General features: G+C 47.8%; 1 protein-coding gene across 1 annotated transcript in view; it reads left to right on the top strand.

The window, feature by feature from the left end:
• The window catches only part of LOC144805519 (uncharacterized), a 138,103-nt gene extending 111,761 nt beyond the window's left edge, over positions 1 to 26,342 (top strand). Inside the window, exons 4-5 of the mRNA XM_078672057.1 lie at positions 7,759 to 7,984; positions 23,718 to 26,342. Of these exons, the coding sequence (XP_078528183.1) occupies positions 7,759 to 7,984; positions 23,718 to 25,790 (2,299 nt within the window). The 3' untranslated portion in view covers positions 25,791 to 26,342. The remainder of the gene's footprint in view (positions 1 to 7,758; positions 7,985 to 23,717) is intronic.
• The last annotated feature ends 872 nt before the right edge of the window (positions 26,343 to 27,214 follow it).

Genomic DNA, 27,214 nt, shown 5'->3' with positions numbered 1-27,214 from the left:
CCCCGCCGCGGCGCATCCTCGGGGTCATTCCACCATGCTCCGTGTAAATACCCGAGTCAAGCCAAGTCTCGACGGCCTCCGGGGTATTGAAAAAGTGTGTCTTGTCTTAAGACACGACTCGTAAGCGTGCAGGGAATAGCAATGAATATTTGAGAGCTAGGCGGCGGAGTCGTTGTTTCACTCCCAGAAAGGAGTGTCGTTGACGCGGCACCTGTATTGTGTAGTCTGGAAAGAAGGTGATGGTTGCATTGTCGATCCAGACATCTGGTAATTTTCTAATCTCACGCAGAATAGTGTCACGATCGCGATAGTTCAACACGTGGATGAGCATGGGCCTTGGGTTTGAGCCCTCAGGGGGAGGTCGGGTTGGCACAAGGTGGGCGCGCTCCACAACAAAGTGCTGCGAGAGGGTACCTTCCGGAAGAATATCTCTAAGCCAACGCTCCATATGCTCCGGTGCTTCTCTCGGTTCCCATCTCTCCGGCAGGCCCACTATGCGAATGTTGTTCCATCTCGCGCGACCTTCCGCATCCTCCGCACGATCATCCAGAAATTCCATCCTGTTAAGGAGGTCTTGAACGTGTTTGTCCATCTGGGTGATTTTGGGAGACAGCTCTGTCACTGCAGTCTCCAGTGTCGTCGTTCGCTCAGAGAGTTTTTTGTGGTCAGCTCGGAGGTGCATCATATCTATGCCACGCTATCAATTTTAGTCCCTAAAGAGGTGCGGGTCAGCTGCATTGATTCCTCCGGTCTCTCCATAGCCGCCAACATGGTGTCCAGCTTAGAGGTGGTTTGGTCCATTTCAGTCTGTTTCGCCATTTTCCCCTTCACCTGTGCGCCGCCTGTCACAGCTCTCGTTTTAAGTCCCACAGACATGGGAGGCTTCAGAGTGTTTGGTTAAGGGTGTGTTCCAGGGGATCTCCCTATGCCGCCTTCAAAGAGAGGCCCACTAGTGGGGCACCGCAGGCCAACCTCAAGGAACCCAGGGCCACGGCGTTCCGCCGAACGCCGCTGGTACGCTTAGTGTGGGGACGGTCAGCGCAGATGGGAGTAACGATCACAATTCGACGCGGCAGGTCTCAGGTGTAAGGAGAAGTCAATGATGCAGCCGGTCTGCAAGCAAATGTCTTATGCAGAGATGTAGCGCAGCAAGGGGTGTAGTCCAAGCAGAGTGGTCGTATCCATCAGTTGCACCTCTCTGCGCCGTTACAGGAAGCGCCTGTGGTGCATTAACGAGATCTGCCAGCGAGTCATACCTGTTATCCTCCCCTGTCGTGGTCCATAGATTAGTCCCTCCATGTATCTCGCAGCCTCTCTCGCATATGGATGTGTGTGCACTTCAACTGTGCGGGGGATCACAGTGTGTATGGGCCAGGAGCACAGCAGCGCCACAGCTGCATTGGGGTCCGTCTCCGTCACTCCGACTCCCCAGCATAGCGGGTGTGACCCGGAGGCCGCGTCCACTTCCCCCCGACCGGGCGATCCTCCAATGTTTACCTGGGTCCAAGGCCGAGTACGTAGGATGCAGTGTCTCACAAGTGCATCAGCAGCGGGGATGGGTAGGTGACAGGGCAAGGCTCATAGAGGATCACAGCTTCTCCCCCTCAATTGAGTCATAATTTATGCCACCGGAGCACACGGAGGCCCAGGACCAATTTCTCTCATTCAGTAGATAGAGGGGGGAGTCAGGCATGGCATCTCCCTCGTCGCACCTCTCCCAGCTTGAGGCACAGGCGGCTCGGGTCCGTGCCACGGCAGGGGGGACAGCGCAGACACCCACCGCTGGGTGTCGGATTCAGCAGGGCCCTGGTCGTGTCATCCCAGGGAGCAGCAACCCCCTCCGCGCCTCACCGCCACAGGGCCCAGCAGGTAGGCAGCGTCCCCGGCTGCAGTTATCCGCCAACACCCACCGGAAGCAGCCCAAGTCGAGGGTGGCGCGGTCACAGCTCAGCGGGGCCGTCCAAGGTAAGCGGTCGAACGCTGCTCCCGACAGACAAGGGCAGCGCGCCTCAGTACCCTCCGCAGCGCACGGCAGGCAAGGTCTAATGGCCACTACGCCACAGCAAGCTGTAGCCGAGGATCTCCAGCCGTTTTCTTTCCCACGCGGCAGTCAGCAGGGGGGGGCCAATGCCACCCTGCCCCCCATAGCTTCACCAACGCTCCCTGATGCCAGTAGAGGGGGCGGTCAGGGCCCGACGACGCTCCTGGGTCACCGTTTGTCTCCGCAGGGCCCAGTAGGTCAGCAAAGTCCCCGGCCTCAGGTGTCTCCGCGCGCCGGCAGGAAGCGGTCGTCGGCGGGCCGCCCAGGGCCACACACCGCCGGGGCAGTTCGCTTGGGGCAAATGTCCTCAAATTACAACAGCCGAGAGTTGGGTGTTTCGGACTCTCCCGCTGACGATTCCAAGCCAAATCGGATAAATGTTGCGGAGAAATAGCCTGCGGTAGGGGAGCTTCTTACGGAGCTCTACCCTGGGACGTCCGCCATCGTTGCGTGCTCAGCCACGCCCCCACTAGGATAGCAGGTCTATAAGGTTGACTTACAACCAATCACCTTAAGGGTTGTTCGGACTGATACAAGGTGCCCACTAGAATAGTGGACAGCATATATCAGGCCAACTTCTCACAATAGGTACCCCAGAGGCCTACCAGGGGCTGAAGCATGTATTATGTCACCCCTGGGAAGGCTTCTAAAATGGCACCACAGGTCTGCTACTGCAGCCTGGGGAAGGTGGTGCATGTACCCTTTACTAAGATATAGGTTACCTATATCTACCTTTAAACACTGACACATATAAACCTATAAGTCACTCCTATGGCAGGCCTTATCAATTCTGAAGGCAGAGTTCTTGGTTTTGTGTGAGAGGGTGCCCATGCATGAGCAGGACCCCTCTGCAGCTTTAAGAATCTATACTCTGAAGCTGTTCTGTGATGCAGCCAGACCATATACTCTTAAGTGCATTATAACCTTGCGGTAAATGCTAACTTTGGAATGGCTCCATGGAAACATGTCGTGTTTGGTGTCAAACACTTAGGAATCCTACCCCCGCCCGCCAGTCCTGGCGGCAGGGGTAGAATTTCACCCTTCTAGAGGGAGAGACATGTACACACTAACCTAACCGGTAATAGTGTAAAAGAGCCCCAGCATCACAAAATGGATGCTGCAGCCACAGACACGGGTCTGACCTCCTGCTGCTGGATGAAACTTGGGCAGGGGAGGCCTAGACAATAGGTGTCCTGTCCCAGGGAGGTGTAACCACCTCCCAGGCAGGCTTTAGTATATTGGGGCTGGGTGGGTTCATTCATAGAATGCTTTTCAGACAGTGCTGGGGGCACACTTGGTTTCCCTGTGCATATCCCAGTTCAAACCGGTTGCAGGGACACAGCCCCTGCTCTGGCGCGAAACTGGACAAAGGGAAAGGGGTGTAGCCACCCCCCTCCCTGAATCCTCCCATAGGTGGGGCCCCAGAGTATGTCCAACCCCCTAACTTAGTATAAGTATGGGACTCCAGTCCTTAGGACTTTCAGATTACACCTGGATGAAACTCTGCAACATATATCCTGGAACTGCAACATGCTCTAGACCTTGTATCTATGTCAGTCGTGGTTCTTATACCACTTTCTTAATATATGGTTTGGTACGCCACTAGGGCTCAACGTATATTGTGCTAATTTACTGTGTGCTAAATAAGTTTACTGAATGTCCTTTTGCCTCTAGCCTCATAAAGAGACTAGAGAGAAGTGTTTAGAATAAATATATATATGTTATATATATACCTGCTGTGGTTCTCCTTTCATTTGGCCATTCATGAGATTATAGACTGGTAAAACAAGCTGCCTTACATTCCTTCAAGACTTAGCCTGAAGACTGCTCTCCACAGCTACCACTAGGATAGCTTTCTATACAGGTTGTCTTTAAATCTACCATCAATAAGGGTCATTTGCACTGGTGCAAGGTACCCACTAGAATAGTGGACAGCATATGGCAGGCCAACTTCTCACAACAAGTGTCATGGTTTGGTCCAGAAAGGGTGTTACAGATGCATCAGTGCTGAGAGCGGGGGCATGTTCAGAGGTCAGGGGCAGAGATGAGGTGAAGGTGTTAGTATCGAGTCAGGGTATTTCAGTGGTCGCTGCTCTAGGGGTGTGATGAGGGCTCAGGCTATTATGATGAAAAATGTTGGTTGAAACAAGCTGCAAGGGTAATGGTAAATGAATGCTATTGGGTAATCTGATGAAGGTGGATAGGGAGGAAGGGAACGGGGTGGAGCAATACAAGTAGTGGGGAGAGGGGGAGGGTACAGAACGAGGTATCCGTGGGATGACTAAAGGGCTAGGATGAGCCTGGGTCAGGGAGGAAACCTACTTCATCTGATAGAGTTTGAGCAATCAGCAAATCCTGAAGAGAGTGCCCAGCTGAGAATATAAAGAAGGGAAGTTGAAATACATTAGGTCAAACTAGATTTTGCAAATAGGAAGATAGAATCCTGATTAGAGGGATGGGGGATGAGTTGAACAGTGGCCTAGGATGAACTTGGAAATTCGATAGACCGAGCCAGTCCGAAAATCTAAGCAGAATTAGTAAACAACATCATTCTAAGATTGCCGCCACCTTGGAACTACTTAGAAGCTATAGTCCTTCTTTCATGTCCATTGTAGGAGAGTAGGGTCTGCTATCCTATGGTCACCCCAATTTTTGCTTTTTGCTTCACTAGTTTTTGACTTAATGTGGCTGTGGGCCTGCTGATCAGACCCCCAGCCTGCTGTTCTCTCACTAAATTAATGCCAATGCACTTTAGGTTCATTACCAATTTGAACATGGATCACCTTGTGAGCCCCTGTACAGTGTACCCTAGGAACCCAGGACATAGGTGCATCCAAGGCCTACCAGGGGCTGCAGCACGTATTGTGCCACCCCTGGCCTGGCCTTACTATTTGACACAACTGGCTGATCACTCAGCTGGGGCAAGGTGGTGTCATCACCCTTTGCTTTAGGTATAGTATTTCTATATCTAACATATATATGGACACACAGTAACCTATAAATCACTCCTATGGCAGGCCTTAACAATCCTGGAGGCAGAGTGCTTGGTTATGTGTGAGATGATGCTCTAGCATGAGCTGAGCCTGTCTGCAGCTTTCGGAACCATGTCCTTTAGCTGTTTCATGATAGCGTCATACCATATACTCTTAAGTGCATTATGAACCTCGCTGTTAAATGCTAACTCTGGTTTGACATTATCCAAACATGTCGAGTAAGGTGGCATACGATTTGGAATACTACCCCCTCGCCAATTCTGGCGACGGGGGTAGCATTCCACCCTTCTAGAGGGACACAACATGTACAGAACCTGAACCCCGGTTAAAGTTAAACAGAGCCTCAGCATCACAAAATGGATGCTGCCACCACAGACACAAGTCTGACCTCCTGCTGCTGGGAGTCCTTCCAGCGAGGGAGGCTTGGACAAAGGGTTTCCTGCCTTGGGAGGTGCTAGCACCACCCCAGACAGGATTTTGTGTAGTGGGTTAGAGAGGGCTGAATAGAATTAGACATGCCTGGGGCACACAAGGTGTCCCCATGCATACCCCAGTTCTAACCGGTGCTGGGGCACTCCAGCCCCAGCTCTGGCGCGAAACTGAACAAAGGAAAGGGGGTGTAACCGCCCCCCTTCCTGGTCCCACCCATAGGAGGGACCTAGTAGGTAATCCAGCCCCTTGATTTGGAATAAAGGTAGGAGCTGAGTACCAAGACTTTAGATTATCCTGAAACTCGACTTAAAGAAGAAGAAACTCTGGACTTCGACGTTCTGCTGCTCAGAAGACTGAAGTATCTCCCTTGTGGCCAAGGAGTGACCACCCTGTGAACACAGGCACCATCCAGCGATCAACGACGTGCTTTGCTGCCGCCGCCCGACGGAGCCCGAGCCCAGAGACTGACAAGAACCAGACTCCCAGACATTCAACAGTTCGATCCACAGTCCCTGCAAACCAGAGACCCGTGGAGGCGACGAGAGACGTGCGACGGACCTCTTGAAAAGTCCACGACAAGCTGACTGCGCAGCACCCGAGGCCTCCTCAATGCTGTGCTTTGGGGTTTGAGAAGCCACTGCCTCGAGCAGCCTTTGCACCAAAGACAAGCCCTGCATCCTCCACGAGTTCTGCGTGGGGCCCTTTTGCTTTTGCCTGCTCGACGCGTCATCCCGGTTACTGGCCCGTTGGCTGGTAGCCATTTTGGCAACCTAACTTTGGAAATCCACTGCTGGTCTGGTTGCTCCAGACAGGCCCCTGCTTCTGTAAAAAGAAGTAGCCCCTCAGACCTTGCTGGTCTGAGTAAGAAGCCAAACATCGTTCCTGCTTGGTTTGAAATTGCCAAGGCTTGTTTACTTCAATCCTGAAGCCGACTCTGCCGACAACAAGATCCTTCATAGGACAGCTCATGCCTGGCTCCTGGTTGTCGTCGACGTCCTCGTGTCCACGTTGCTGAAGAGACAAGCTTCTATCTTCACCTGTTTGCAACTCAACATCGCCTGGTTCCTTCCTGGTTCCACGCCGGTCACTGGCAAGTGACTTGAACACTGTCCCCTCTGCTTTCAGGGATTCACCAACTCCGATCCACCCTTGGATCCATCGGAACTCTTCTCGTCTGGTAGCCTGCAGCATCTTCATCTCCAGGCTCCATTGAACTGCTCCAAGAAACCCGACACACTTTGGCACCACTGCACCCGCTACCTGTGGGTGAGGTAACGCTGGCACTCCGGTGCTCCCGTGTTGGCTGACACTCCTAGTGTCCTAGTTTTAAGGGACTAAGTTCTAGGTCATCCAGAAGACTCCCAATCTTTAACTTTGTAACTTTTACGCACCCATTGCTTTCAATGAGTGTACGCGTGTTGCTTTAGACACTGCAACCAGATCCCGTGGGCCTCCTAGTTCCTAACTAACATTATCACAGCGTAGCCCCAGCGATTCCCAAGGCCCTAGTCCTTACCACTGTTCGATTCGTGGTTCTTATACTACTTACTTAATATATGGTTTAGCGGGCCACCTGGCCTATCCATAACTGTGCAACTTTTGCATATTTTATCAAGTAACTTGTTTAACGTGTTTTGCTCCTGTGCTCATAAAGAGTTCAGGCGACTATTGTAGTAATAAATACATATATATTTTCAATATATATCCTGTGCGGTGTCCTTTCACTTGGTGTTCAAGGGGTTAAATATGGTAATACAGCCGGCTTCACATGACAAAAGAGTTTAGCCTAAGACTTCTTTATCCAGGCTACCATTAGGATATATGGTCCATAAGGTTGACTTGCAACCAATCACCATAAGAGTTGTTTGGACTGATACATGGTGGTCACTAGAACTAGTGAACATCATATATCAGGCCAACTTCTCACATTGGTGAGCAGCAGTTGGGATTTGAGCTTGCTGTTGTTTTACCATTGTAATCTTTGCAATACCTTTTGAAAGATCATACAGGGACCTATAGGTACATTTAAAAACAAGGATAGTATATTTAAGTTCTACTGAACTTAGTGTTGTAGAGGATAGGGCTTAGCACACCCTGACTACAACTACTAGAGAGGGTTCAGTAGGAAGAACACTTAGAGTAGGTAGATTGCAACATATCCACCTCACTAGAGCAAATGGCTGGCGCAGAAGGATCCAGTGGACTTCCAACTGTGGAGAGTGACCTACCCAAGGCACCATCCAGATTTGCTATCCTCAGTTTTCAGGAGTTGAGGAACTTGTGTTCTACCAGGAAACTGAAACAAGGGTCTACCCCTACCACTCAGCACCTCCTAGAGCTTTTAGAAGAGTCTGAAGCTCTGAAAACCTCTGAACCAGCCCCTACAGGGGATGATGAAGAGGTCATGACTCCAACAGACGATGCCTGGGATCCCCCAGTTATTGATGATGATGATGATGATGATGATTCAGATCAGGGGAAGGATGATTCTGAAGAAGAAGGGCATAGCCAGGTCCAAGTCAGGAGGCTTAGCCAGGCTAACCTAAGACACCTTGGAGATGAGAATGGGACAGCCCCATTCAGGCCCCCAAGTGGACTTAACCAGGGGTATAGGAGGAACAGGAATCACTCAGGTGAATCCAATCACTCCAATACATCTAATGGCCCACAGGTGCCTACTCAGAGGAGGATGACTTCCCGTCAGAGGAAAGTGCATGAGGCCAAGATGAGAGAGGCTCAACTTAGAATTGAGAGGCAAGAAATAGAAGTTGCCTTAACTAAGGAGAAGCTTGCTCGTGCTAGAGAGCATAGAGAGAGTGGATTAGATTCCACTGGTGGCAGCAATATCCCTAAGGATAAAGACAGGTCCTATGACAATAGAAACCTGAGTAAGATTGTGCCCCCTTACAAGATAGGGGATGACATCCAAAAGTGGATAACTGCTTTGGAGAGGGCCTGCAAAGTACCGCAGGTACCCCAGAGTAAGTGGGCAGCAATCTTGTGGCTCTCCTTTGAAGAGAAAGGTAGACACAAGCTCCTCACAGTTAGTGATGGGGATGCTAACAACTACTCTGTCCTGAAGAGTGCTCTGATTGATGGGTTTGGCTTAACCACTGAACAGTACAGGTTAATGTTCAGAGATACCCAGAAGACACAGACTCAGGACTGGACTGATTTTGTTGATTGTGCCACTAAGGCTCTGGAGGGCTGGTTACTGGGAAGTAAATTCACTGACTATACAGGATTGTACAATCTTTTAGTGAGAGAACAGATTCATAATAATTGTCAGAACCAGCAGTTGCATCAACACCTGATTGACTCAGATCTGACCTCTCCCCAAGAATTGGGTAAGAAGGCAGACAAATGGGTTAGAACCAGGGTTAAGCAGAAAAACCAGGTCCAAGGTGGTGATCAAAAGAAAGCAGACCAGAAGGGTGGGGAGCAGAAACCAAAAGACCAGAAGTCTTCTACAGGGCCCAAACAAACCATGGAGGGGGGGTCCCAAACTTCCAAGAAGAAGAAGAAAGATGGCCAAAGAAAACCATGGTGTTCTACTTGTAAGAACACTAGTCACTGGACCAGGGAGAGCATTACTAGATCGCCGAGGACATTGCTGCCAGCCTACCTTTAGACTTTTGTTTCCGTGACCAGCGCCGCCATACTACCGGAGCTGTACTCCTGCCTCCCGCCGCCCGACCAGCTACTGCCACCTTGCTGGTGAGGCCGCAGTGAGGAGTGCAGGTGGGGACAACAAACCCCATCAGCCCTTGCGGCACCGGCGGGACCCGTGACAGCATCAATCCGCGCCAGGAGGCGCATATAATCCCTGGAAGCCCGGCAGAGCGTGGGAGAGCATTACTAGATCGCCGAGGACATTGCTGCCAGCCTACCTTTAGACTTTTGTTTCCGTGCCCAGCGCCGCCATACTACCGGAGCTGTACTCCTGCCTCCCGCCGCCCGACCAGCTACTGCCACCTTGCTGGTGAGGCCGCAGTGAGAAGTGCAGGTGGGGACAACAAACCCCATCAGCCCTTGCGGCACCGGCGGGACCCGTGACAGCATCAATCCGTGCCAGGAGGCGCATATAATCCCTGGAAGCCCGGCAGAGCGTGGGAGAGCATTACTAGATCGCCGAGGACATTGCTGCCAGCCTACCTTTAGACTTTTGTTTCCGTGACCAGCGCCGCCATACTACCGGAGCTGTACTCCTGCCTCCCGCCGCCCGACCAGCTACTGCCACCTTGCTGGTGAGGCCGCAGTGTGGAGTGCAGGTGGGGACAACAAACCCCATCAGCCCTTGCGGCACCGGCAGGACTCGTGACAGCATCAATCCGCGCCAGGAGGCGCATATAATCCCTGGAAGCCCCGCCTCGTGGGACGCCGGGCGAAGCCCGGGCCAAGGGAGGGCCCGTTTTAGCCCGTTCGAGACCGGACAAGGACGGGACGGGCCACCCCCCTTATCTCTGACTGACCTATAAGGGTGGTGAGTCTTTGTATTATATTCGGATTTGGACTGTAATTTTCGAATTTGAGCGGTTTGAAACTTGCGGACAGTGCCAAGTCCAATCTGTGATCATGGCCTCATCGCCTCAGCCAGGAGGTCAGTGCGGGAAAACAAATGGAGGGACATTGATGGGCACCTTGGACAATTTCCTGATCAGAGTCTCAAGCGCACTTGCCAAGGACATTGAGTTAACGGAAAAGAGACTATCACTAGACCCCCTGTTAGATAAGCGCTCTTCACTGGGCAGCATAGCACAGGCAAGGTCGCCGGCTCACCTCGAGGATAGAAGCAGAGATTTAGGGACTGGTAGGGGGGAGGCACGAGGGAGCATAGATCTAAACTGGAAGGAAGCAACAGTACCTTCTGAAGTTAGCCCAGAAGCCAGACTCAGCCTAGTTGACCTCACGAAAAGGTTACCCTCTCCAAAAATTAAAACTAGGTCAGCTACGGGTGTTAAAACAGCAGAACCCAGGAAATTGCATGCCCAAACTACAAAAGGAAAGCAGGCAGGGGCCCAACCCACAGGGGGAGGGGGAAAAGGTAGCAGAAAAACCAAGGAAGTTGCCCCAAAAGAAAGTGTAACAACTCAACCTTCCCGAGAACTAATTACATCACTAACACAAAATGCAGAAGTAAGTCTAACAGCAGACAAAGGGGAAAAAGCTTTAGCAGATTGTGAGAACCCTTTTTGGAGAAGGCTGGAATATATTGTTAAAAAAATTACCCTGCCACTACACGACAGATTAGATCGGATTGAGAGTAGATTGGTGTGCCTCGAACTTTTATTATCCTCTCCACAGATTAGGGGCACCCAGAGCAGAGGGGAAAAGGGCAAACAGCAGGTGACAGAGGGGCCCAACTCTGCAGGGACCTCGAAGACCCTGACGCCCACCCCCAATGCCCCACCTAAAGATAGCTTGTGTTCTAGAACAAACCCTGCAGTGGTCCCCACCCGTACTTTACCCTCATCTTTCAGTAAATCATCTAAGACCCCCCAACTGCCAGGGGCAAATTTGAACACATTGGGCGATATAGCCAAAGCACAACCACTAGCAAATCCCCAGCCCAGGGAAATTCCCTCGACGCATAGGAAGGTGCAAAATCAAAAAACTGTTAATTTGCCACCACACTCAGCCCCCTATGTGGTGGTACTCTCAGGAGTACCCGAGTTAGAATTAGGAACAAGGGAAACCTATTGGGATCTGAAGAATAAATGCACGCATTGGCTGAACATCAATCGCCCACTACCCAGAGACATTCAAGGAGAAATAATACACGTTAGAAGAGTGAACTGGGTGGGAAGTGGCCAGAAATCTTTGGGGGGTGATTGTGTGACTGTCAACTTTAGGGACATAAGATGCGCTGACTTTATATGTAACAGGGTCAATCAGAACCCTGGATCTAGAATCTACCCACTCCCCCTAAATTTCTTTTACGCACCGCAACAAAATTGTACAGGGGGTAACCATACTAGAAGGGAGGACGTAACCTGGCACCACACGCAGAATGTAGCATTATATAATAGATTTGAGGGTCTGTCTGGGTTGGAAGACTGTGACTGACAACCAAGACGGTCAGGGGAAGACATAGGTCCCAATGTAACTAAAAAGATCTTGCCAGTGTGTTTAAGCACAGGACCCCCCAGTATGTTAGAAAACAAGTGGAACAAGTTTGATCTTTTGTCATGGAATGTGGCGGGGTTGGCAGCCAAATTCCCAATGAAGGAATGGACAGATTACATAACTAAATTTAACGTAATTTGCCTTCAGGAAACATGGGAAACTGACCCGACCAGATTTAACCTCACGGGGTATAAATTGTTTGGAACCCCAGCAGTTGGGTCGAGGTCGGGTCGTGCTAAAGGGGGATTGCTTTTGTGGGCAAGTTTAGCGTTGGAGGGGACCTGGAGGGACCTAAACTGGAAATCAGATTGCATGCTGGCAGTCCAGTTCAAGACCCGGGAACTTAATTTAGTAATTGTTAACTTTTATAATGCAGGGGGATGTAAGGGGGATGAGTTAGAGGCTCGACTAGGGCGGGAGATAGAGCAAATGACAGACACTCCAGCACCATCAGTTTTAATTGCAGGAGATTACAATTGTCACCTCTGCCCGCACTTAATACCTCTTACAGAAAAATGGGAATCCTGTAGCATTAAGGAGGGCGCTCACCTGGAACACACAGCGCAGGGCACTAAATTGAATTCCTTAATAGGGAAAATTAATCTGGCGTACCTAATGGACCTATTACCCCTAAACAAAGAAGGTGGTATCAACCCAACCTTCAAAGGTAGAGGATGTAGTACTTTCATTGATTTTATAGCAGTCTCTTGTCACCTAAAACGTAGCATTTTAAGTTTTGCTATTGATTGCAGTGGTTTCAGTGACCACAATCCCCTGGTAATGTCATTGGCCCTGTCAAAATCAAATAAAAGAAGAAGGGGGACAAATCCAGACATGATGGAAAGAGTCACAGACCAAGGCAGAAGATTGAAATGGGCTAGTCTCAATCCCGAAAGTTTTTATAAATCACTAGTTACGGAAAGGAGGAAGCAACTGGAGGTATGCCTTGATTGGGAGATTAAGGGGACCCTGGTGGTAGAGTCATTCGAGGAGTTGGGTCGTCTGGTGGCCAGTTTAACGCAAGCCCCAGGGAAAAGGATGGAGACCAATAATAAGCCCAGATGGTTTGACAGAGGATGCTCCTCTGCCCAGAGTAAACTGAGAGAAGCCCTAAAAACCAAGCCGAGGGATACAGCAAAGGTGACCCTATGTAGAGCACACTATAAAATGGAAGTCATACGGCGTAAACGAGCTCTCCAAACAGAAACATGGGAAGACCTGCGCGAGGCAGCAGAGTCTAGAGATTCCTCGAGGTTCTGGGCAATAATCAATAGACCTTGCTTCCAAGACAACAAGAACCCCAACATAGCATCAAATGTACTACCTGATCAGTGGGTTAAACACTTTAGTGTGCTGTACAACAGGGGAACTCAGGCAGCAGAAGACCAAGTTGACTGTAGAGAGATACTAGTAGGGGGAGTCGAGTTCTCCCTAAAAGAGATAGAAGCAGGTATAAAGGGTCTAACCCGAAATAAAGCCCCGGGCCCTGATGGGATACCGCCTGATCTCTTTTTGAGCAGTATTGACCTATGGGCCCCGTTGGTAACAAGGGTGATAAACGAGGCAATAGCTGTGGGCCTTCCCCGCTCTTGGTCAACCGCGGTAATTGTTCCAATCTTTAAAAAGGGCAATAGGGACAGTCCAGGTTGCTATAGGCCCATCTCATTGATTGACGTTACAGCTAAAGTCATGGGTAGAGCAATCCTAAATCGTATGATGGGCTGGGAAGAGGAGAACTCTATACTCACTGAGGTGCAATATGGCTTCAGGGCTGGGAGGTCTACAACGGACCAATGTTTGAATTTGTACCTCCTGGTTGCAAAATATACTGTAGCCAGCCAGGAGAACGTATACCTAGCCTTTATGGACTTGGCCGCAGCGTTCGATTGCGTGAACAGACCAAAACTGTGGGCAATACTTGCTGATCTGGGGATCGACCCTGGCCTTATCCATATTCTCAGAAGGTTGCATTACAACACCACAGCAAAAGTGAGGTATAACCTGGAGGGTGACCAGACGGAGGTCTTTAAATGTACGAGTGGGGTTAGGCAAGGGTGCATACTCGCTCCCTTCCTGTTCTCCATCTATATTAACGGGCTTGAAAGTTTTCTGCTAAACCTAAAAGTAGATACGCCCAGAATTGGAACTAGACCCATACCACTACTGCTCTATGCAGACGATGCGGTGCTCTTGGCGCGCACGCCAAGGGGACTGCAGCGTCTGATTAACGGGTTTGTCGAGTTTATGGCTGGGCTGGACCTATCTGCCAACCTGAAAAAATCTTACATCATGGAGTTGGGCCCTAAACGAAAGGTCAAACAATTTAATTACACTATAGGTACAACTGGCCTGGCCAAGGTGCAGACCTTCTCATACTTAGGAATACTATTTGACAGAAATCTTAATTTTAAACCCCTGATTGAGGAACATGGAAACAGGCTAGCTGCAAGCGTAGGGGTGGTCATGCAGTTCGGCCGCAGACTGGGCCGTTGGGCCCCGGACCAAATGCTGACACTCTATAACGCGATTACAATGGATAAAACCTTGTATGGTGCTGACCTTTGGGGCATGTCTGACTCAAGCAGTTTACAGACACTGGAAAATAAGCACTTCAGGAGGCTCCTCAAAGTCCCCCAATGTGTTCCGTCATCAATTGTCCATGAAGAATTAGGCTGTCTGTATCTGATGGACAGGGCAAGGAATAAACCCCTCCTGGCTTGGATAAAAATTTGGCTGAACCAGGAGGCAAATTTGACAAAGTTGATAATTGCAGACTGTATAGGCAGAGACAGGGGAATGACCATCCCCTGGTTGAAGTACGTGAAAGAGTCCGCTGAGAGCATAGGATTTGGGTATCTATTCACACAACCAAGGTGCATCACTTCATGCGATCTTGCGAGGACAAAGGAGAAGTTGCGCAACCACAACGAAATGACCCGTGAAGCCATGGAAAAAGATAAATATTTGGTTGTGATTTACAGGGAGATGCAACCGTATCAGGCCATGGAACCTTATCTTTCCCTAATCTATAACTCACAAGATAGGTTCTTGCTCACGCGGTTTAGGTTTAATTTGCTCCATCACCTCCTAGCTAAACCAGACGGCTTTACGCATACAGTTGAGGCAAAGGGGCCCTGCGGCTGCGATCATAGATCTCCGCAGGACACCCTTCACTTTGTGCTTTTATGCCCCTTTTATCGGATACCTAGGCGCCATTTTTTAATACATTTATTTAAGAAGGCTAAGTTAAGATCGGCAAGACATGCCCTTGTTTTTTTAAAAGAAGCCAGAGAGCCCCTGATTTTATTTTGTGTCACAAATTTTTTAAGATGTGCTTTTAGACTAAGATCTCTCGTTGACAGATGAAACTGTGCGTACTCAGGGGTGGGGAGTAGCCTCATGATGTTGTAAATAGTACTCACCATTTTATCTTATCTATTAATGAAATGTTATTATGAATTTTTTAATCTGTACTTTTATGGTGTTGTTGTAATGCCGAATAAAGGATTTCAATCAGAACCAGGGTTAAGCAGAAAAACCAGGTCCAAGGTGGTGATCAAAAGAAAGCAGACCAGAAGGGTGGGGAGCAGAAACCAAAAGACCAAAAGTCTTCTACAGGGCCCCAACAAACCATGGAGGGGGGGTCCCAAACTTCCAAGAAGCAGAAGAAAGATGGCCAAAGAAAACCATGGTGTTCTACTTGTAAGAACACTAGTCACTGGACCAGTGACTGTAGGAAAACTGGAGCCCCTACCACTGCAGCCCCTGAGGCACCTGCACCCCCTAGTACAGTAAGCAGTGGTAGTTCCCAAGCCAAGGGTGTAGTAGGGTTAACCCTGGGTACTGAGGTGGATTCTAGCCTAGTCAGAACCCCCACACATGCTGTCTTGATCTGTGATGTGGACATAGCCATGACCACTACTGTGAGCCCCACTAATCTGGGCAAGTACAGACAGACACCTTTAATAAATGACAAAGTGGCTCAAGCCTACAGGGACACCTGTGCCAGTTTCACTATGGTGACACCAGCCTTTGTGGACCCTGGACAGATTGTACTGGGTGATAATTACCTGGTGACCAACGCTAGCAATGTCACTACTACACATAGTGTGGCTGTTGTTAATTTCTCCAGGGGAGGGGTAACTGGCCTCAAAAGAGTTGTGGTTAGTGCAGATCTCCCTGTTGAATGTCTGTTGGGCAATGACCTTGAGTCCTCACAATGGTCAGAAGTGGAGTACAGGACTCATGCTGAGATGTTAGGGATTTCATCACATGTCCTTGCTGTGACCAGGTCACAGGCCAAGCAGTGCCTCGCTGAACAACAGGTCTTGGATCCTGGAACAATGGACCAAGTGCCTACCAAGAGAAAGAGCAGTAGGGTTAAGGCAGTGCCTTCCCTCCTACCTACAAGTGATGATCAGCCTTCCCAGGAAGCTGATTGTGAGACCATTGAAGGAACTGTCCCAGAAGAGCTTGAACCTGACCAGGTTGTGTTTCTTGGGACAGGGGGACCTTCAAGGGCAGACTTGAGGCAGGCACAGTTAGACTGTTCCTCTCTTGAACCCCTCAGACAGCAAGCTGCTGCTGAGGCTGCTGGGAATGCTACAGGTACCCACAAGGTGTACTGGGATGAAGAACTCCTTTATTATGAGGGTAGAGACCCCAAGCCTGGTGCTTTCAGGAGGTTGGTTATACCTCAGTCATTCAGGGGTTTCCTTCTTACCTTAGCCCATGATATTCCCTTAGCAGGACAACTGGGCCAGAACAAGACTTGGGACAGGCTTGTCCCTCACTTTCACTGGCCCCACATGTCTGAAGATACTAAGGAGTTTTGTCGCTCCTGTGTAACCTGCCAAGCCAGTGCCAAAGCAGGTGGCACAACAAAGGCCCCCCCTGATACCACTACCTGTGGTGGGGGTACCCTTTGAAAGAGTGGGAATTGATATTGTTGGACCAATGAATCCTCCCACAGCATCTGGGCACAGATTTATACTGGTGGTAGTGGATCATGCCACCAGGTATCCAGAGGCTATTCCCCTAAGCACCACAACAGCACCTGTTGTGGCAAGAGCCCTCCTGGGAGTATTCTCAAGAGTGGGCTTTCCAAAGGAGGTTGTATCTGACAGAGGTGCCATCTTCATGTCAGGATACTTGACTGCAATGTGGAAGGAGTGTGGTGTAAACTACAAATTCACTACTCCCTATCATCCACAGAGTAATGGACGTGTTGAAAGATTCAACAAAACCATGAAGGGTATGATCAAAGGGTTACCTGAACAGCTTAGGCGAAGATGGGACATCCTTCTACCCTGCCTTCTGGTTGCTTACAGAGAGGTTCCACAGAAGGGGGTTGGCTACAGCCCTTTTGAGCTTCTGTTTGGGCATCCTGTAAGGGGACCCCTATGTCTAGTGTAGGAAGGATGGGAGTTACCTCTCAAACAACCTAAACAGGACATAGTGGACTATGTACTTGGTCTCCGCTCCAGGATGGCTGAGTACATGAAGAAGACCACTAAAAACCTTGAGGCTAGCCAGCAACTTCAGAAAGCCTGGCATGACCAAAAGGCTTTCTTTGCTGAGTACCAGCCAGGACAGAAGGTGTGGGGGTTGGAGCCAGTGGCCCCAGCAGCCCTCCAAGATAAATGGTCTGGACCCCACACAGTTGTTGAGAAAAAGGGAGAGGTTACCTACTTGGTGAACCTAGGCACTCACAGGAGCCCCCACAGGGTGCTCCATGTCAACAGACTCAAGGCATATGTTGACAGGGCAGACATGGGCTTGCTCATGGCTACAGATGGGGACCAGGAGGAAGAGAGTGACCCTCTCCCAGACCTGTTATCCCAGAACCCTGATGATGGCTCAGTTGATGGTGTGGCCTTAGCTGGCAGCCTCACTGACCATCAGCAACAAAACTGCAGACAAGTTTTACAGTCTTTTAGACATATGCTTTCATTGACACCTAGTCAGATTAACTGGTGTACCCATGTGATGGACACTGGTGACAGTCTGCCTGCAAAGAACAAGATTTACAGGCAACCTGACCACGTCAGGGACTGTATAAAGACTGAGGTGCAGAAAATGCTGGAATTAGGTGTAATTGAGCCATCTGAGAGCCCATGGGCCAGCCCAGTAGTCCTTGTGCCAAAACCTCATACCCAAGATGGAAAGAGAGAAATGAGGTTCTGTGTGGACTACAGAGGTCTCAATGCAGTCATTAAGACGGAAGCTCATCCAATTCCAAGGGCAGATAAGGTCATTGACAGATTGGCTTCTGCCAAGTTTTTGAGCACCTTTGATTTGACAGCTGGCTATTGGCAAAGCAGACTAGCTGAGGAATCCAAAGCCAAAACAGCATTCTCTACCCCTGGAGGTCATTACCAATTTGTGGTGATGCCCTTTGGTTTGAAGAATGCACCTGCCACTTTCCAAAGGTTGGTGAACCAAGTCCTTACTGGGTTGGATGACTTTTGTGCAGCATATCTAGATGATATAGCTGTCTTTAGCTCCACCTGGGAGGATCACCTGATCCACCTGAAGAATGTTTTGGAGGCCCTGCAAAAGGCAGGCCTGACTATCAAGGCAACCAAGTGCCAGATAAGGCAGGGTAAGGTTGTGTACCTGGGCGGCCTTGTAGATGGGGGTCAGGTTCAACCACTGGAGAGTAAGATCCAGACCATTCAGGACTGGGCTCCTCCAACTACCCAGACTCAGGTCAGAGCTTTCTTAGTCCTGACTGGGTACTACAGAAAGTTTGTCAAGAACTATGGGTCCATTGTGGCACCTCTTAATGATCTTACTTCTAAGAAAATGCCCAAGAAGGTTCAGTGGACAGTTAGCTGTCAAAAGGCATTCGATGACCTGAAGAAGGCCATGTGCTCTGCACCTATCTTAAAGAGTCCTGACTACTCCACAATGTTCATTGTCCAAACAGATGCTTCTGACTTGGGGGTGGGAGCTGTGCTTTCACAACTTAATGTAGATGGTCAAGACCAGCCCATTGCTTTCATTAGCAGAAGGCTGACCCCTAGAGAGAAACGTTGGTCAGCCATTGAGAGGGAGGCCTTTGCTGTGGTGTGGGCCCTGAAGAAGTTGAGACCATACTTATTTGGAACTCACTTCAATATTCAGACCGACCATAAGCCCCTCTTGTGGCTAAATCGGATGAAGGGAGAAAATCCTAAACTGCTCAGGTGGTCCATTTCCCTACAGGGGATGGACTTTACAGTGGAGCACCGCCCAGGGACTGACCATGGTAATGCAGATGGTCTCTCCAGGTGCTTCCACTTAGAACAAGAAGACACAACTGGTCAAGGTTAGTCTATTGTCCCTGCGTTTGGGGGGGTTGTGTAGGAGAGTAGGGTCTGCTATCCTATGGTCACCCAAATTTTTGCTTTTTGCTTCACTGGTTTTTGACTTAATGTGGCTGTGGGCCTGCCAATCAGACCCACAGCCTGCTGTTCTCTCTCTAAATTAATGCCAATGCACTTTAGGTTCATTACCAATTGGAACATGGATCACCTTGTGAGCCCCTGTACAGTGTACCCTAGGAACCCAGGACATAGGTGCATCCAAGGCCTACCAGGGGCTGCAGCACGTATTGTGCCACCCCTGGCCTGGCCTTACTATTTGACACAACTGGCTGATCACTCAGCTGGGGCAAGGTGGTGTCATCACCCTTTGCTTTAGGTATAGTATTTCTATATCTAACATATATATGGACACACAGTAACCTATAAATCACTCCTATGGCAGGCCTTAACAATCCTGGAGGCAGAGTGCTTGGCTATGTGTGAGATGATGCTCTAGCATGAGCTGAGCCTGTCTGCAGCTTTCGGAACCATGTCCTTTAGCTGTTTCATGATAGCGTCATACCATATACTCTTAAGTGCATTATGAACCTCGCGGTTAAAGGCTAACTCTGGTTTGACATTATCCAAACATGTTGAGTAAGGTGTCATACGATTTGGAATACTACCCCCTCACCAATTCTGGCGACGGGGGTAGCATTCCACCCTTCTAGAGGGACACGACATGTACAGAACCTGAACCCCGGTTAAAGTTAAACAGAGCCTCAGCATCACAAAATGGATGCTGCCACCACAGACACAAGTCTGACCTCCTGCTACTGGGAGTCCTTCCAGCGAGGGAGGCTTGGACAAAGGGTTTCCTGCCTTGGGAGGTGCTAGCACCACCCCAGACAGGATTTTGTGTAGTGGGTTAGGGAGGGCTGAATAGAATCAGACATGCCTGGGGCACACAAGGTGTCCCTGTGCATACCCCAGTTTAAAACGGTGCTGGGGCACTCCAGCCCCAGCTCTGGCGCGAAACTGAACAAAGAAAAGGGGGTGTAACCAGACCTAGTAGGTAATCCAGCCCCTTGATTTGGAATAAAGTTAGGACCTGAGTCCCAAGACTTTAGATTATCCTGAAACTCGACTTAAAGAAGAAGAAACTCTAGACTTCGACGTTCTGCTGCTCAGAAGACTGAAGAATCTCCCTTGTGGCCAAGGAGTGACCACCCTGTGAACACAGGCCCCATCCAGCGATCAACGACTTGATTTGCTGGTGCCTCCCGCCGGAGCCCGAGGCCAGAGCCTGACAAGAACCAGACTCCCAGACATCAAAAAGCCCGATCCACAGTCCCTGCAAACCAGAGTCCCGTGGAGGCGATGAGAGATGTGGGACCGTACCTCTTGAAAAGTCCACGACAAGCTGACTGCGCAGCACCCGAGGCCTCCTCAATGCTGTGCTTTGGGGTTTGAGAAGCCCCTGCCCCGAGCAGCCTTTGCACAAAAGACAAGCCCTGCATCCTCCACGAGTTCTGTGTGGGGCCCTTTTGCTTTTGCCTGCTCGACGTGTCATCTCGGTTACTGGCCCGTTGGCTGGTAGCCATTTTGGCGACCTAACTTTGGAAATCCACCACTGGTCTGGTTGCTCCAGATTGGCCCCTGCTTCTGTAAAAAGAAGTAGCCCCTCAGACCTTGCTGGTCTGAGTAAGAAGCCAAACATCGTTCCTGCTTGGTTTGAAATTGCCAAGGCTTGTTTGCTCCAATCCTGAAGCCGACTCCTCCGACAACAAGATCCTTCGTGGGACAGCTTGTGCCTGGCTCCTGGTTGTCGTCGACGTCCTCGTGTCCATGTGGCTGAAGAGACAAGCTTCTATCTTCACCTGTTTGCAACTCAACATCGCCTGGTTCCTTCCTGGTTCCACGCCGGTCACTGGCTAGTGACTTGAATACTGTCCCCTCTGCTTTCAGGTCTTCACCAACTCCGATCCACCCTTGGATACACCAGAACTCTTCTTGTCTGGTCGCCTGCAGCATCTTCATCTCCAGACCTCATTGAACTGCTCCAAGAAACACGAGACACTTTGGCACCACTGCACCCGCTTCCTGTGGGTGAGGTAACGCTGGCACTCCGGTGCTCCCATGTAGGCTGACACTCCTAGTGTCCTAGTTTTAAGGGACTAATTTCTAGGCCATCCGGAAGACTCCCAATCTTTAACGTTGTAACTTTTACGCACCCATTGCTTTCAATGAGTTTACGTGTGTTGCTTTAGACACTGCAACCAGATCTTGTGGGCCTCCTAGTTCCTAACTAACGTTATCACAGCGTAGCCCCAACGATTCGCAAGGCCCTAGGCCTTACCACTGTTCAATTCATGGTTCTTATACTACTTACTTAATATATGGTTTAGCGGGCCACCTGGCCTATCCATAACTGTGCAACTTTTGTATATTTTATCAAGTAACTTGTTTAACGTGTTTTGCTCCTGTGCTCATAAAGAGTTCAGGGGACTATTGTAGTAATAAATAGATATATATTTTCAATATATATCCTGTGTGGTGTCCTTTCACTTGGTGTTCAAGGGGTTACATATGGTAATACAGCCGGTTTCACATGCCAAAAGAGTTTAGCCTAAGACTGCCTTTTCCACGCTACCATTAGGATAGCTGGTCTATAAGGTTGACTTACAACCAATCACCATAAGGGTTGTTTGGACTGATACAAGGTGGTCACTAGAACTAGTGAACATCATATATCAGGCCAACTTCTCACATCCATAAGAAGCACATGCTATGTCCTATGTCAATATGTAGATTTCTAGAGGTGCCGCCATTTTAGATTGATTCAAAAAGGGGGTGGTGATGGACAGAGTATCTGAATTTAGCAGAACACTCCTACCCAGTCTACAGATCAGGGCTTGATCCATCACCGTTTTTTAGCTCACTGCATCACCCCAGTTCAGAACCTGGCTATATGCAAATTAGTCTGACCCCATGCCTCATGGGAACAGGGCAGACCAAACTACCAAGCCAATTGTTTACTGGAAAGGAAACAAGCTTCCGGGGACCGGTTTCTGGCATTACAGCCATCTTCGGCCCGGCTTGCTTGAATCCTGATGGTGCAGTGAGCAAGGGACTCATGTCAGAGCATACCCTTCCACACTTGTGGTGGCTAAAACGATTCAAAAAGGGGGTGGTGATGGACAGAGTATCTGAATTAAGCAGAACACTCCTACCCAGTCTACAGATCAGGGCTTGATCCATCACTGTTTTTTAGCTCACTGCATCACCCCAGTTCCGAACCTGGCTATATGCAAATTAGTCTGATCCCATGCCTCATGGGAACAGGGCAGACCAAACTACCAAGCCAATTCTTCACTCGAAAGGAGACAAGCTTCCGGGGACCGGTTTCTGGCCTGGTTGGTCTGCCATGTTCCCATGATGCACTGGGCCAGGGACAGACTAATTTGCATGTAGCCAGGTTCTGAGCTGGGATGGTGCAGTGAGCTAAAAAACGGTGATGGATCAAGCCCTGATCTGTTGACTGGGTAGGAGTGTTCTGCTTAATTCAGATACTCTGTCCATCACCACCCCCTTTTTGAGCCATTTTAGATTGGGCAGGAACGTTATATGGGGAGAGGGTCGATACATGATGCAGGGCCTACAGGTGCCAGATAGAGCCCCTTTACGCCACATGGGCCCCAAACACACTCAGCGCACAAAAGGCCCCCGTAATCAGGCTTTGAGACTAGAGCGAAGGGAATCCTCCTGAAAAAAGAGTTAGTAGTGAATGAAACCAGTCACCTCCATGAACAATAAGATTTGATGTATGGCACAACATCCTGATTTCCACCTTGCTGTCTTGAGTCTTCCTGATCCATCGCATACTCCAAGAGCTGTTCTTGTTTTAACAAAATCTTGACCATATGCATCTACCCAAAGCTATAACTAGTATATGAGTGCTAGGCGAGCGCCCTTTTTTTGCTAAGTTACTCTATGAACACCTTTGCTGAAATAAATAAGATTGTGGCATGTTCAAAGGAATTTTTATGTAAATATCTCTGTATGATTAAATATGTCTTCATTATTTTCAACAATAGTAATAAATAAGATGCTTTTACAATCAATTAAAAATTGTATATGCACATTCCAGTATTTTCCATTTAAGTAATTTAAATCTCTTTACATCCGACAGAAAACAATCCTTGATTGCACAAAATGCTTAAGAATAATGAAGATAATGCTGTAATTCTGCAAAAGCAAAGTCTGAAACATTGAGTTCCAGTATTCAGGAAAACATAAGTGCCGGCAGGCTGCCGTACCTGAACATAAACTGACAGATTTTGGGAGTACCGTCAAGGACAATTCGGTGGTTCTACGAGTCTCAGCGGTGCACCTCCGTGCCTCAAGATGAAGAAATGACCTCTAGAAAATTAAGGCAACACTGATCAACCACTTCTTTTGTAAACATGTCTAATACCAGCTCTGATCATGAGGTGTTTACAGCAGTGCTCTGCTTCCTAGAGTGATATCAGACCACCATTCAGTGCTAGAGGTGTATTGTAAACTCTTTCAGGCCATTCCATAGCAACCAGCGAAAAGCACAGTTAATTGAAAGTTAAAAGAAATGGGGGTTCTGCTATATAAAACACAGAGTACTGTCCCAGTGTGCACCGACCAGAAGGACGATGGATCTTTACTCGCAAGCTTGCAGAACCATTATCCTTTCTAAAGACACAATCACCCACAAAGAAGCCTTGCACATGTTATGAGTGTGGCGAGTATTTGGTGACCTTTGCACTTTAAAGTTTGTTCGGAAAGCAAACGTGCTAAATACCACACACATACATGGAGTGTGAGAATAACAAAAGTGCTTTATCGGTCATGTTGGCCCTTCAGAAAGCACAGTCAAGAGATGTAGAAAAATACATACCCAACTCAGAGACACTAACCAAGAAAGAAAAAACATACACTTGCACTGAATGTGGAAGTAGTTTTATTTCCTCTTCAGGATTAATGTATCATCAAAAAACACACACAGGGGAAAAACCATATCATTGCAGTGAATGTGCAAGTAGTTTTAGGAATTCATCAACATTAAGGAATCATCAGCGAACACACACAGGGGAAAAACCATTTAAGTGCAGTGAATGTGTGAAGAGCTTTAGACGATTAACAGAATTAAAATACCATCAGAGAAATCACACAGGGGAAAAACCATACAAGTGCAGTGAATGTGTGAAGAGCTTTCGTCAATCATCACACCTAAAACAGCATCAGAAAACACACACTGGGGAAAAACCATACCATTGCAGTGAATGTGGAAGTAGCTTTAGTGAATCTTCAACATTAAGGATTCATCAGCGAACACACACAGGGGAAAAACCATTTAAGTGCAGTGAATGTATGAAGAGCTTTAGTCGATTAGCAGGCTTAAAATACCATCAGAGAAATCACACAGGGGAAAAACCATACAAGTGCAGTGAATGTGTGAAGAGCTTTTGTCAATCATCACACCTAAAACAACATCAGAAAACGCACACTAGGCAAAAACCATACCATTGCAGTGAATGTATGAAAAGGTTTAGTCAATTATCTCACCTAAAACAGCATCAGTTAACACACACCGGGGAAACCCCATTACAGTGCAATGAATGTGGGAAGGGCTTTATATATTTATCACACCTAAAACTCCATCAGAGAACACACACCGGAGAAAAAACATATCATTGCAGTGAATGTCTGAAGAGCTTTAGTCAATTATCAATCCTAAAAATTCATCAGAGAACACACACAGGGGAAAAACCATATCATTGCAGTGAATGTGGAAGTAGTTTTAGTGACTCATCAAAATTAAAGGTTCATCAACAAACACACACTGGAGAAAAACCATACCATTGCAGTGAATGTGGAAGTAGTTTTAGGAGTTCGGCAACATTAAGGAATCATCAGCGTACACACACAGGGGAAAAACCCTTTAAGTGCAGTGAATGTGTGAAGAGCTTTAGTCGATTAGCAGGCTTAAAATACCATCAGAGAAATCACACAGGGGAAAAACCATACAAGTGCAGTGAATGTGTGAAGAGCTTTTGTCACTCATCACACCTAAAACAACATCAGAAAACACACACTGGGGAAAAACCATACCATTGCAGTGAATGTATGAAAAGGTTTAGTCAATTATCCCACCTAAAACAGCATCAGTTAACACACACTGGGGAAAGCCCATTAAAGTGCAATGAATGTGGGAAGAGCTTTATATATTTATCACACCTAAAACTCCATCAGAGAACACACACTGGAGAAAAAACATATCATTGCAGTGAATGTCTGAAGAGCTTTAGTCAATTATCAGTCCTAAAAATTCATCAGAGAACACACACTGAAGAAAAACCATATCATTGCAGAGAATGTGGAAGTAGTTTTAGTGACTCATCAAAATTAAAGGTTCATCAACAAACACACACTGGAGAAAAACCATACCATTGCAGTGAATGTGGAAGTAGTTTTAGGAGTTCGACAACATTAAGGAATCATCAGCGAACACACACAGGGGAAAAACCATTTAAGTGCAGTGAATGTGTGAAGAGCTTTAGTCAATTAGCAGGCTTAAAATACCATCAGAGAAATCACACAGGGGAAAAACCATACACGTGCAGTGAATGTGTGAAGAGCTTTTGTAAATCATCACACCTAAAACAGCACCAGAAAACACACACAGGGGAAAAACCCTACCATTGCAGTGAATGTATGAAAAGGTTTAGTCAATCATCCCACCTAAAAAAGCATCAGAGAACACACACTGGGGAAACCCCATTAAAGTGCAATGAATGTGGGCAGAGCTTTACATATTTATCAGACCTAAAACTCCATCAGAGAACACACTGGAGAAAAACCATATCATTGCAGTGAATGTCTGACGAGCCTTAGTCAATTATCAGTCCTAAAAATTCATCAGATAACACACACAGGGGAGAAACCATATCATTGCAGTGAAGGTGGAAGTAGTTTTAGTGACTCATCAAAATTAAAGGTTCATCAACCAACACACACAGGGGAAAAACATATCATTGCAGTGAATGTGGAAGTAGTTTTAGGAATTCAGTAACATTAATTAATCATCAGCGAACACACACATGGGAAAAACCATTCAAGTGCAGCGATTGTGGGAAGAGCTTTATATATTTACCAAGCCTAAAATGGCATCAGAGAACACACACAGGGGAAAAACCATTCCAGTGCAGTGAATGTGTGAAGAGCTTCAGTCAGTCTTCAAACCTACAAATACTTCAGCGAGCACACCCCCATCACTGAACCCACATAGAAATAAACGTAGAGCTGAGTGAATTTTGTAATAATTTAATTACATCATCAATAATACTGACCCATCCGTGGGCATACACTGAAGGAAAAAAGTGCAGTTATTGTGAGATGAAGGAATTATAGAAACTGATAAAATTACAAGAATACGGGACATTCAAATACCAGCTGATAAAAAGCAGGGGATAGAAGACTGAACTAGTAGGAAAGAAGAAAAATACATATATTTGAAAAATTATAAAAGAGTCTATTCTCTGCTATTGTTTATTTAGCTACAGCTAGGAAAAACATGAAATATCAGGAAACCCATTAGGAGACTAGCACAAAGTTGACTAAAAGTAAAGAAACATTGTTGGTTTTTATTCTGTGAGAGAGTTATAACAAAAGAAATCCAAGCACACCAGACCATGCTGCCTGTAAAATCAACACCATGAACAATGCTTGGACTAACAAGGGTATTTTCAGCTAATTTTGGAGATTAGTGATAAAACATATAAACCCAACACACTCAAAACAATTTAACAAGCACAAAATGAAGATTCTTCAGAGCTGGCTGTGGTTTTGAACATTTTATGCATCATTAATGGTTCTGTGACAGTGACCAGAGAACTGTGTAGAAAAGCAGAAGTGAAAGCAGGAAAATGTGAGCTGCAGCTCTCCGGGTTAACCCTTGCAATGCTGACATTTACCACTGAAGCTCTGATATGGAACAAATGATGATCATTTCCATCATCAATCAATCAAATCCGAGGAGACAGAGAAGTTGAAACATTTAAGGCCTGATTTAGATCTCGGCAGACGGGTTACTCCATCACAATTGTGACAGATATTCCATTCGCCAAAATATGAATTCCATTATATCCAATTGGATTAATATTTAGGCGGATGGGATATTCATCACCGTTGTGATCGAGTAACCCGTCCGCCAAGATCTAAATCAGGCCCTTGGTTATTAACAGGTTTCTGAAAGCTAGATCTGCAGCTGTGTAATACCCAGGCCGGGCACACTTCAGAAG

Source organism: Lissotriton helveticus, assembly GCF_964261635.1.
Source record: "Lissotriton helveticus chromosome 1_1 unlocalized genomic scaffold, aLisHel1.1 SUPER_1_unloc_13, whole genome shotgun sequence".
Lineage (NCBI taxonomy): Eukaryota > Metazoa > Chordata > Amphibia > Caudata > Salamandridae > Lissotriton > Lissotriton helveticus.
The sequence above is the reverse complement of the archived record's forward strand: the minus strand, read 5'-3'. Positions and strand labels throughout refer to the sequence as shown.